Source organism: Grammomys surdaster, unplaced genomic scaffold (assembly GCF_004785775.1).
Source record: "Grammomys surdaster isolate TR1022 unplaced genomic scaffold, NIH_TR_1.0 325, whole genome shotgun sequence".
NCBI classification, from domain to species: Eukaryota; Metazoa; Chordata; class Mammalia; order Rodentia; family Muridae; genus Grammomys; species Grammomys surdaster.
The window spans coordinates 5,375,275-5,389,013 of record NW_021604744.1 but is presented as its reverse complement, the minus strand read 5'-3'; the positions used below and the strand labels follow the sequence as shown (position 1 = coordinate 5,389,013).

General features: G+C 36.4%; 1 protein-coding gene across 1 annotated transcript in view; it reads left to right on the top strand.

Annotated features, from left to right (window-relative positions):
• Sema3c (semaphorin 3C) overlaps positions 1-13,739 on the top strand; it is a 151,408-nt gene that overhangs the window by 64,210 nt on the left and 73,459 nt on the right. The window contains exons 3-4 of the mRNA XM_028778116.1: positions 8,672-8,832; positions 9,911-9,973. Of these exons, the coding sequence (XP_028633949.1) occupies positions 8,672-8,832; positions 9,911-9,973 (224 nt within the window). The remainder of the gene's footprint in view (positions 1-8,671; positions 8,833-9,910; positions 9,974-13,739) is intronic.

The following is a 13,739-nucleotide window of genomic DNA, read 5'->3' as shown; positions in this document are numbered from 1 at the left end:
TCTCTCTCTGTCTCTCTCTGTGTGTCTCTCTCTGTCTTTCTCTCTCTGTCTCTCTCACTGTCTCTGCCTCTCTCTCTCTCTCTCTCTCTCTCCCTCTCTCTCTCTCTCTCCCTCTATCTCTCTCTCTGTCCCTCTCTCTCTGTCCCTCTCTCTCTGTCCCCCTCTCTCTGTCTCTCTCTCTGTGTCTCTCTCTTTGTCTCTCTCTCTCTGTCTCTCTCTCTGTCTCTCTCTCTGTCTCTCTCTCTCTCTCTCTCTCTCTCTCTCTCTCTGTATGTGTGTGTCTATCTTCCTCCAGATAACCTCATTTGAAGATACTAAGGTTTTCTTTCTTTTTGGTTTCTTTGGGATGCTTCTTTGTTTGTTTGATTTTTATTAATCCATTGAGTGAAATATTATCTGCTAAAAGATGAATTGAATATGTTTCAAATAATAATTTATTAAGTAAAGCCAAGTTCGTTATGCATAAATGTAGGCTTTGTGTGTAGAGAGACCCATGGCTAGAAGTACTGAAGATGTTCATAAAAGTCAACTGTGCAGACCTCACCCAACATGTGAGATCTCTTACTTTCATTGCTATGAATTCTGCTCCCTAGAAGTTACACTGAAAAATTACCCAATGTCCTCTGAGGTCCAACTTTATGGAAACAAACAAAAATGTGGGCAAATGTAGAATAGACAAGTGATAAAGGTCTCTGTAAGAATCATGCTGATGCTGTTACAGTGGGAGGTGGTAGGGAATAGATTCATGTTTCTTTTTTTAGGGATTTGCTCACCAGAAAACCCAGGTGTAGTCCTCATTCCTGCCCAATTCACACACACACAAGTATTTTTCTATGTCATTAAGTTTGTCCAACCACATCAAGTTTTTCAATATCATGTTTTACACTATTCCTTCCCTGATCTTATCTGAAATTGTTAACTAATTCCTTTAAAAACACAGCATGAAAAATAATCTACAAATCTTTAAGACTATATGTAACCAGATATAAGAAAGTAGTATATTTAATAGATGTCTGATTACGAAAACATTTCCTAATCATCTTTTTGTCTTTGTAATCATGCTTCTTCTGCTTTGCTGGGTACCACTGTTGCTGAACTCTTTGCTCTGGTGCATCTTTACCAGAGGTGTCCAGAACACTAGAACACAGCTGTCAGGAGAAAGTGCTTACTGTTTCACAAGTTTGTTTCTGTATTCATGTCTCAAATAGGAATGCTGAAACAGGTATCTTCTGAGCGAGGAGCTGATGAGTATGGATGTTCAGTAGGTATATGCTATCCTCCTACAGTTTAGGAGTACGTTCAGATTTTAGTCTCTCCTCCAGAAGTTACTTCCTGCCCCTTCAGAGTCTCAGAAGGCATCTGAGAACTGAATCTTCTTTACCTCAAGTGAACTTGACCATCAACTCCCCATCAAGGATCCTGCAGTTTGTGTCTAGTTCTTCTAAGTGAGCTTAGAAACAAAAGTCAGAAGTTTAGATTCATTCTTGGGTTGAAACACATAGAAATGCACTATAGGTTCAATGGAAAAGGAAAAAGTCTTGTTCTTTCATGTAGTCTCTTTTATCTTGAAGAGAACACACGGTTTTAATAATGTAACTATATTTCTAAGATAAAGATTTAGAAATATTTCTTATTCCTTTAAGATTCATAAAAGAATATAAAAAGTATACCAGGCTTAGCGATATTACATAATGATATAAATAAATATTTATAATGGGTGATACTTGCCATCAATGTAGAAGTAATTGTTTTCATAAATACTTTACTGCTGTAGGGAACATAAAAGCTCATTCTAGTTTTTAATTGTTTAGTTTGTTATATCCCTGATATGACAAAACAAATTAAATGAGAGGGAAATAGTTCTTTTTATAACTGGAGTGGAAATACTCCATTGCCACAGGAAAGACATGGTAGCAGAAATAGGGACAATTCACCCACAGTTGGAAAGCAGAATGATGGATGCTTCCGCTGAACTTGTTTTCTCCTTTTCATTCAGTGGAGACACATCGCCCTAGTGCATTACTGCCACGTTGTTGTGGATTTAGTTTATTGCTTATATTATCTTAGTTGGGTTCCCAAATTACCTGGGAATTCTCATGTCTACATATAAGACACCATGGGTCCCTGATTTCAGGTGGCTCTAATTGGTAAATTAAGTTGCTGGCGACCAATGGCTGGGCAAAGAGACAGAGGTAGGACTTTAGATTTCCCAGGCAAGGGAATCCAGGTAAGAAGAAGGATTGAATATTCCAGGGAAGCAGGAGAATTACACAGGAAAGATGCAGAAGACAGTAACAGTCATGGAAGACCTGAGAAAGAGCAGACCCCAGGAGCCCCTCCCCAATTCAGTCTGGGGTAGGAAAGATGGAATATAGATAAGTTAGCCCTTCATGAACATGAGTTAGAAATTTAGCACCAGCAGCTTACTGCAAGGTTAACACTTCTCATATTCTTTCCACAGATTTGTCACAACAACTTCTTTAATAAAATCCTTAATTTTCTAAAACTTGATGGTACCTTAATTTTTATAGATTCATGACCAAAATTTTCAATTACAGATGATAGAATACTTTAACCTGATTGGCAGAAAAATACAACATGAATGGACAGTTAATTTTCTTCATATTTGGAATCTTGAATTCAAAAACCAAAGTATACTTTAGCAACAGAAGCTATGTCATCTTCTGACTTTCACACATGGTATTCTGAACCTTTGCAAAACTTCTACAAGAAGGAAAAGTCCAAAGGGTAATAAGGAAATATCAGCAACAGAAGACCTGTCAGGATCTGAAAATACAAATCATTTTTAACAACTCAGCCCCATTCAAAGTATGTTAAAATTATTTGAGTTATGCAAATAGTTAGAAAATAGCAGGAAGAATCTTGTGATCCAGAAGAATAATTTATCTCATGACCTTGAGAGTCAAAAATGTAAGGCAACTTTTAAGATGAAAAAAATAAAAGGCCAGAAATTACACTAGTAGCAATAACTGAGTTTTTTAGTGAAGTAATATAGCTAACTCATAGCAGGCATTGAAGGCCAGGTTAAAATGTTGGACTTGTTTCCACATGTAATAGAATGCTATTTGAGAAAGTTATTAAGTGGGACCTTTAAAGTACAGTGAGCATATAACTTGCCATCTAGACCATGAGTGTTTTGAGAATCAAAGGGGCATTATTGGCAATTACGCTGGAAAAAAACAGGCACAGACTGGGTCTGTCCGTGGCAAACTGGAGTGAGACTCGTTCTTCATAAAGGCCCCTGTATGTTTGTTAATCTTCTCCCTTATGCAATGCCTGGGAAATCCATTTTGCGTCACAGTTGCCTTTCCCTGGCCAGACTCACTGAATAGAGCTGTTTCCCTTGGTCCTTTTTTCATCCATGTGGTTCTTTAGTTCCTGGGCTGTAATCTCATTCATCCATCAATAAGCAGAAGAAAGAACCTTTTATCTTCTGCACAAACCACGCATGATCATACTTTCTGCACCAAGCCTCCAGGCCCTGGCATAGGTTAAGAACAGCACCACTAAAGCTGTGACAGATTTGAGTGCCAGTCGCTTGCAGTGTGGTCTTTGAGTTTTCAAAAGGGGCAAAGAAAATTTAAGACACTGAAGCATTTACATTGCTTCTTTAATTCTGCACAGACTCATGTGCAAGGCAAGAACATACTAGAACTCCAACTGTCTTTATGTTTAGAAAAATGGGGGATGGGCTATCTTGGTTCTGTTCACAGATTAAGGACTATCTTCGCTTTGCAAATATTCCAGTCTTGTGAGCTGGTTTACTATGACCAGAGAAATTCACTGAATTTTCAGGGCTTGAGGGAGGTCCCTGGGCTGGATACAGAAGCTTTGAATACAAATTGAATGAGGTGTGTGTGTAAAGTTACATTCCTTGCCCTACTGATGAGCCCACATATGGCTGCTATTTGGGGCTGTTAATTTTGAGCAAATGTGATTTTAACAACCTGCCTGCTGCTCTCTGTTTACATTAGGAATTAAGAACTATAATTTTACTGAGTTGTCCTTTCAACTCCTTATCTACTGTTTTTTCCTGGAGGGACAGGTAAAATTCAGTCTCTAACCCAGTTTCAAAACAGTGAGCCTCAAGAAACCTCTACTTAAAAATCTTTCTAAGACAGGACATCGAGAAGAGGAAACTATCCTGTCAGAATCACTATCGCTGCAATGAAAAGCACCAAAAGCTTTGAAAATTGTTGTGTGTTTTTATGCCTGAGGCTGGGTAGAAGTTTCTCCTAAGACTTTCTGCAAGCTAGCTCCATAAAAGTCATAGAACAAAGGGCGGCAGGGTTAAATTGTTACGAGAGCTTATCTTCTTACCTGAATCATGTATTTGAGTAAAGCATTTAGCCTACAGTGCTAAACAGGCCATAAATATGTGCTGAATAAATAAACTGATAATGTAACCTGAGCTTTAAATATAATTAATGAGTAACCATTATATCTGCCTCTAACTGAGAGAGTCCTGGGAATTGATTTTTACTGCAATAATTCTTTATCTAATCATGACTTTTTATAAAAGACAGAAGACAGTGTAGTATTCTTAGTAAATTATTTCCCTTACTAGAGAGCAAGAGTAATGTTTATCATTCATAAAAGGATCCCCATGCATTCTACCAAGATCTCATATCTGAACATATGAATCAAGTTTTAATGAAGAACACTCTTCACAATATAGTTGCACAGTCTCTCAACACTAAAGTATTACTATTGCGGGTCTAAATTACTTCTCATGTGGTTAGGAATATTGCTTTACTGACAGACATAATACGTTACATACTGACCCTTATTCTCCTTGCTGGAATGATATTTTAACTACTGCAGACTGGGGAGCTTATTTTGCTAGGAACCCTGTTGTCCTCCCAGTTTTAGTTACATTCTCAAGTCTCACAATGATTTCTATTATGCAGATCTGAGAATGCAAATGTTAGGTAAGCCTATTGTTCTGGAAAATTTCCCTGAAAGAATTTTGGCGAATACTACATTACAGTAACTTTCCATCACGGACATCTACTATAATGTGGCTACCAGGGCAGAAATATGTATTTTTTAATGCTCTTTCCCAGGAGATTTTCTCAGGAACTTGGAGACCTATGCTGCCCTTTGTGGGGCCACTGAGTTTTCTAACTTTTCTAGCACTACAAACTGTGTCCTCAGCCAAGCTCCTTCTCAGTCATGTCAGCATGGTCTGAAAAACAATGCCATGGCCATGAGGCTGTGCAAAAGAATGTTATTTAAAAGAAGTTCAGGTCACCTTCATTTGTGGCCTTGTTTAGAGAGAGCTCATTTTTAAAAGGGCAATGTCTTCCCTTCCATGTAGTCCAATAATTAGATCAGTCTTTTCTTGTGAGACAAAGCCACTGAGCTATGGATTCTCATGTTGAATCCCCATAGAAGGAAAAGATAGCTTCTTGGGTTGTTCTTTTTATGAATGAAATTCTCATTGCTTTGAACTCTCTCCTTTTTCTTGCCCATAGTTTCAAAGCTCTGTTATCACTACTCCCAGTAATTTAAGTAGCGTATTAACAAAATACCCTGGGCTTCGATCACAGAAGTGACAGTTGTGAAGTAAATCTTCCAAGATAACAGCTGTCAACTGCCAATGAGCTACAGATAATTAAATCTGAAGATGCTTTATGGCCAGAAACAACAGATAAAACTCTCAGACCAGAAAGGTCTTCAAGTTGATGTAGTTACTGACCCCTCTGGCATCAACTTTGTTTTCTGATGAAATAGGTAGAGAAGAGCTGCAAATTACACTCAATATTTATTTCCCAGCTAGGATACCATGCTTGGTTTTATTTTAATGCAGATTGGGAACAAAATGCTGAAAGAACCTAAGAAGTGAGGGAAAGTGGAGGAAGGAAGGAGAAAAGGGAGGTATTTGAGAAACTAGCTACACTGTCATATATAAACTGTATTAGGCAGGTGAAAAAGTGACAGGGGCTGTAAATACAAAAGATAGAACTGTTAGCAGAACAGCCTAGTCAAGGTTTCTAAAACCACACAGAGGTTTATGATGTGAATTAGCCCAGCAACTGTGCTAGTCCAAGTTTTCCCTGTAACTATTAATCCAAAGTTAATATTACTAATCTCACAATAACTGGAACTTTAACATGTTTGCTCACTTTAAATCTCTCCATATGTTAATTCATTTTTTTCCATGGGAACAGTCACTGGAAGTTATTGTTGCAATATGTGTATGTATACACATAAGTACATACGTACACATAAGTACATATATATGTACATATATACACATATACATACATATATATATACATACATATATACACATATATTTATGTATACTCATAAATACAACATAACAATAATAGTTAAAACATAGAGGCTATTATATAGATTATATAGACATGACTTAGAGAAGTTAGAAGGGGACATATGAAGGGACAGAGAGAAGAAGGGATGAAGTAATTAATTGTATATAATTAAACCACAAAATGGTTTAAAAATTAAAAAGAGAGGTAGCTGAGCAATCGCATAAGCAAGTCATGGAGAGTCCATTAGGGAACAGTGCTCCTTCGTTGTCTAGGCCTCAGTTCTTGTCTTACTTTTCCTGCTTTGGCTTCTCTTAATGGTAGACTGCCATATGGGAGTGTAAGAGAAATAAATAATCTTATACACACACGCACACACACACATGCACCATAAAAACTAACCTCTTATTTACTGAGAAAGAAATGGAGACACAGATAGGTCAGTTTGTTTATTTTTAAACACAGATATATCCTATTTTCTTATCATTCTACATTAATGGCTAACACTGCGTGAACTATCACCATGCCATTGGGAAGTGATGAGTCGAACAATCCTGGCTAAACCTGAGTCTGCTTGGCCTTCCCATGAGATGTGTCTGATGCTCATAGAGAGGATCCTTTACTTCCTATACCAATCTTTATCCTGTTTTATTTTTCTGTAAGCCAAACTGTGCCCATTAACAATTGTTCTAGAAAAATGACTCATGGTCTATGTCTAAAAATGTAAAATCAATGTCATGAAATCAGAAACCTTAGAAAGCACCTACTTTCAAAGCTTGCCGCTGTTTATCTTAAACATCATCAGCACAAGAGCAAAGGGATTTAGGAAGGACTGAAAAGAAGTCTTAGGTTTAGCATCTGAGCCTCTTGTCTGCAGAGAAAGCCACCCATGTCATGAATGAATGTTGATTTCCTTATTGTTCAGGCCTTCCTGGCTTTCAATGTTCAGCTCACAGACAGACAGTCAAGGTAAAAGGAGCAGATTGACCCGAGTCACTGATCATTGGGAAGTTTTAAATCTGAGGATGCAAATATCTAAATCTATCCTTTTCTTTCGATATATTCATAGACAAATTGTCATTCAAATGGTGTCAGTTATTCAGTTATTTGAGCTAATACTAAAATGAAGAATGTATAGAACTTGAGAATAAAGCATAAACAAGAAGCAGCACTTTCTTCATGTCATTGAATACTCTTCTTACTCACTGTAGATGTTTAACTGTATTTTAACTGGCTGATGATATTCGCTAATAAATTTTAGATTCTTTTAAATGAGAATAATTTTTGAATCTTACCGAGTCACCATGAACTTTAACTTGCTGATTTCTTCTAGCTGAAAGTCAAGAATTAAAAATCTATGTTAACAAACATTACTTTTAAATTGACTTCTAAATGAATTATAAAGAACTTTGTATATGAATATTTCATCTGTGTCACTTGTTTTCCTCCCTCCTCACTCTCCCAATTTTTGCATGTCCTCCACTTAAAAATTCATGTTTTTATCTTCTTTAATTATATATATATATATATATATATATATATATATATATATGCACACAGATATGCATACACAATTTAATGTTGCCTGTATAAATATGTCCAGGGATGACAACTTTATATTGGACAACTTACGTAGGTGCTTGTTGCTAGAAGACACTGAGTTTTCCTTTCTTGGCTGTCATTGACCACCTGTAGCTGTTCATCTAGTGGGAGGACATTGTCGAGTTTCCTCAGTTCATGTTGAAATATCAATCTGTGCTGCCTTTACTCAATCCTGTTCATGCACCTATATTATTGAGAGTCTATGGGTACATTTTCCTTGTCTAGAGGGCACTGTCTAGCAACAGGCATCCTGATCCTATGGTCTTACAATGTTGCTTCCTCCTGTTTCATAAAGTTATCTATGCTTCAGGTGGAGAAGTTGCACTGGTGATGTATTAAGTGGTGTTAGACACCACCTGGACCCTTATTCTCCGCGTTTTGACCAGTTGTGACTCTCTGTAGAAGTCTCTATCTCTAGCAAAAGCTTATTTGAAATGGAGTGAAAACTACACAAAGTATTTCCAATGCAGTTAGAAATTATTCTAGTTTAGGGAAATGGCTCCCCTATTTAATGCGTGGCTTCTCCAGCTACATGGAGGTGACAAAGTTTATAGTCCCAGGTAGGAATTCCCATGTCCTTAGTGGGCTTTAAGTCTAGTTTGACAGCTGTTGGTTATCCAAAAGTTATAAATGGAAACGTTAGTATCATAGAAGTTAAGTTTATGTTTATTTTTGCATTTTTGGTCCAAGTTTCTCTAAGAATTTTCAGTAATATCATAAAATTATAAAGCCAATGCACACTGTTCAACATTCCTTGTTCTCTATTTCAGAGCTTCGAGAAACCAAAACCTCTGAATACTTTAGTTTGTCCCACCAGCAGTTAGACTACAGGATATTACTGATGGATGAAGATCAAGACCGGATATATGTGGGGAGCAAAGACCACATTCTGTCCTTGAATATCAACAATATCAGTCAAGAACCCTTGAGTGTAAGTTTATCATTTTCTTGAAGGAACTTGTCATTATAGTTATTTAAAATAATGCAATATAATATCTAATGGATTAGAAAGCCAGAAACTACTATACACATGGACACACACACCTAAGTTACTATTTACTTCATAACTGAAACATACATTTAGTTTAATTCCTTCCATATGGCTTAAAAAGTTTAAAAAATTAATTTAAACTGCAAATGAATGAAAAAATATGTCTTATATATTTGTGTGTTTAGAAGAAAAAGGAGTGGGTTGAGGGCAGTTTCCCATGAAAAGCCTGGTTAGAGTAAAGGAAGAAGTACCATATCATCTGTGTGTAATCCACAGAGTGTGAGGAATAATGCTATCAGCTGCATGGATATTTGAATAATCATAACCTACATTTATCATTTTATTTTTATAGTAAGAAAGCATAATTAAGCATCAGTGGAGTAACATCAAAGCTGTGTAAACTCTATTAAAGCAGTAAAACTATGTTTATTAGAGACAGGATGCTTCACATTTATGATATGAAAGGCTTACAACTCAAAAAATGTTTTCTCTGCCACACATGGCCCAAGACAGCAGTGATTTGGAATGATAGCCCAGTGCTTTGGTGAGACTCCGTGGTTTGATTTCATGTGTTACATTGTTAAGGTACATGGAGGTCTACTTTAAGTAAATCTGTCATTCTGACTGTGTGCTTTACCAAAGGTGGCATTAAATTAAGTTAGTCACTTAAACGTAATCCATAATGATATAAGCAGTTGGTAGAACTGTAAATCCAAAGGCAAGTAGGCATTGTATTTTGCACATTTATTTTTCTAATGACTTTATTTAAATACACAATTATAAATTTTCTTGTGTTACTGAAAAGATTTTGTTAAAGAAAAACGGATTGGGTAAGCAAATGATAAATGGTATAATAGCATGATAGCCCAATAATTTGAATTTAGAAGATATAGGAGGAACTCAAAAGACAAAAGTAGTAACACCTTAAAGAAATCAGATAGTCAAAAGCAAACTAAGAATACTATGTTAGTATGTACTTATATGGGATTATACAAACTGTATTTTTCTTTCTGAGCAGGTTTTCTGGCCAGCATCAGCAATCAAAGTTGAAGAGTGCAAAATGGCTGGCAAAGATCCTACTGTAAGTAGTTGAAGCACACACACACACACAATACATATACACACAGAACCCTTCTTTGCATACATCATATAAATAAAATTATTACCACCTACACACACATTCATGCTATACACCACACATGCACATGTACACATGCACACTCACACATACACACAAACACACATGCACTCTCTCTCACACAGACTAACTACTTAGTCTTCAACTACTTAGTACATTGTTTTAAACCAGCTGAATCTGAGATTAGTGGTGTTGGGGAACCTTGGCAGGACTAATGTTGAAAGCATAAATGTGGCGGACTGGAATTCTCCTACCATCTGTAACTTTAGAATGCCTGACTGCTTAAACTTTCCTGCCATGCTTCATTATTTAATGCAGACACTTTTCATGATTGATTTCACCAATAAATCTTGTACCAAGTGGCTCCAACCAACAGAATTCTCAGCAGGCTGCTGAAATAATGATGCCGAAAGTGTCTGGAGGAACTCCCAGATACCATGGGAACTGTTCTTAAGATTCTTGGTGAAAAAATAGTCATGAGCCTGTACATTCCAGATAAATAAGTCAACAATGATGAATAGTACATTTGTTAATTAAAACAATTACAAACCACAATCAAAGCAGATACATATATATATACACATACACATATATGTGTGTGTATATATATATATATATATATATATATATATATATATATATATATTGACAAATGTGCAGTACAACACTTATGCAAATTGGATTCCCCTAAGTGTTAGGACTTCAGGAGAAAGAGTCAAGTAAGGAACCTGCATTAATTTCTGTGAATGACTCACTATCATTGACACTAAATTATTCTTGAATATTACATAAGAAATTCATGGAGCTAACCTTTGATGAACACAATCTCACATACACACACACACATCACATATTATATACATATATATATGCATTTTTGCTTCAAATCATGAAAAATACCATGATGAAATTAGTATCAATAATATTCATGCCCTCTCACAGATAGTTTGGTAAAAGTTTCCTCTTTTTATTTTGCCTTACTCTTACTCTAAATTACTCATTTGATAAAAACATTAAGCATCAATTGTATATCTAGCATAATTCCAGATATGAAAAACATAATTTGTATAAACACAGACTTAGTTTTGCTTTATCTCACTATATCTAGTTTAAAAAATTCAACCTGTTTTAAATGAGCAAGAGAATAGATCCAAATTAAGGAATGCAATAGAAATAAAATTATTGTGTAGAAAATCTAATATACTACAATGTATGCATCCAGGTTTGAGACCATATTCAGTATTAGCATCAACTTTTAGTCTAGAAAAATTTGACTGAGCACAGTGCAGTAGAGATGAGAGGTGCTAAAAGGATTGAGATCTGTATGGAACCTTGAAAGTAAGTGCTCCAAAAATGTATTGGGACAGGCCAGTCACCAGGAAGACTAATCAATAATGAAATGAAATGTTTCGGTGTGTCTTAAGACAGTCACAGATAAAAACTTTTGTAAAGACTAAAAATCTTCAAGGCAACCAAAGACTAGAGCAATGGATCTCAATCTGTGGGTCCTGACCTCTTAGGCAGGGAGTCAAACTACACAGGAATCACCTAAGGCCATTGAAAGACACAGATATTTACGTTATGGTTCATAATAGGAGCACAATCACAGTTATGAAGTAGCAATAAAGATAATTTTAAAATGGGGGATCACCATAACATGAGGAACTGTTTTAAAGAGTGGTAGCATTAGGAAGGTTGGGAATCACGGATCTAAAGTGAAAGATCTCTCAGTAGTATTCCACAAGAGTTCTTGCAAACCATTTCCAGGCGTGACCCAGGGCTAATGCTTACATTTTCAATTTTATATTTCCTCCAGTTAACAGAACAGAAAAGAGGTAGAAGAAACATAACAAAGCATAGTTACAATGTAATAGAAACCTAGTGGGTGAAAAATCCACCCCCCCAAAAAAATTTGTGTGTTTGTTGACCATCGAGGGAAGCAATAGAATGCAGGGCAGTGCTGTGAAGAAAAGTGATCTCCTGGGGGGTGTTCTTTCAGTAATTGTCCATGAGCTGAACAGTTTTCCTTCACTCTCTGATGAAAACATTCTCTCACTGGGGCACGTCTGATCATGTCTTGCCTTTCACCGTAATATCCCATGGCAATGTTACTGATTTTTCTGGTGCTTTGTTCAAAAAGTTTACATTTCTAATTCATAGCAATTGCTACAGGAGAAGTATAGAGACTGTAGATATTGGTGCATGCTCAGTTTCCAAATAATGATTTTGATGTTTTTCTAAAGTATCTTAGCCAAGTCACTTGGCCACTTTCTCCCTTTGATGAAATAGAAACCTATTGTTATATGTTTTGTGATGGTTTAAAGTTATTTCATAAAATTTTCAATACATGCCTGTATTTCCCCATAATTTTATTGTGCTGTAATATCCAGCATGGTTATTGTTAATTTGTTTGTGTGGCCAGTAGTGATCTATATACTTGGGAAGTCATCCGTGGAGACATCCACGCTATGAATTTTGATGACTAAACTGAACAGGTTTTGCTTTTGCAGATATAAGTATTGAATCCTGGGAAACAATAATGTACAAAATTCTTCTGACTACATACTCTACCTGTGTAGGAGAAGACAGAATCCAACAAATATATCTCATATCCTATGAATGCAGCCAATAGAGACCTCTTGCTAGTTTGACTTCAAGAGAAAAGGCTAGAGAGAACAAAACAACTAACAATAAATAAAATGAATGTTCTATAGAAAATATATGGTATTTTATTTCTCAATAACACCAAATGTTTTCATATATATTCACACTGTTCAAGTACTTGCCATCTAATTACATGCTATTTAATTTTCAGAGCACAGAAATTGACTATTTTTATTAGCTCTTTAGGAGTTTCACACATGTTTTGGTTGTATTTATTCTCCTCCTTCAACTCTTTCTCAGTTCACCCTTATTGATTTTGTGCCCATGCACATGTGTTTGTGTGTGCGTGCATGTGCGCAGACCCACCAACACACACACCACACACACACACACACACACACACACATACACACACACAGGTGAGCAAGCACACACACATGGACACAGTACTTGAATTAGCTCAGCATGGATAATGGAATTCTCATCAGTCAAGCCTGGAAGTGACACCAAGAATCAGAGTAAACAGGTACCTAGTTTTATAGTCTAAGTCTAAAATGTCCCTTACAGGGTTATGTTTTGATGGCTCAGTTTTCATTTGGTGGCACTATTTTGAAGGTTACAGTACATTTCAGAGGTGGGTCCACCTGGTACAATAGATACTAGCCTTGGAATTGTACCCATCTTTGCTTCTGGATTTCTAAGTCGGCTTCTTGGTTCTTGCTATGTGAACACTTGCTACTACAAGCTTCCACCTCCACTGAGCCATTTTGCCATGCTTGCATATCATGATAGACTGAAATCTTCATATATATGAATAGCCCATAATATGGAAATCTCTGACCTCACTGTCCAACAACTCATGTGGTTAAGCGAATGCTTTTGAAGCAAAAACTCTTGTCAAAAAACACACCAAGTGATTATCAAATGCCAAATAGACAGCCCTGAAAACCTGTAACAAACACACACACACATGGATGTGTATACACACACACACACACACACACACACACACACACACACAGAGGTAACAACAAATAAAGAAAAAAAGTCAGTGATTTTTCAAAGAGAATGGAGGCAGAGGTATATAGGATGTATTGGAGATAGG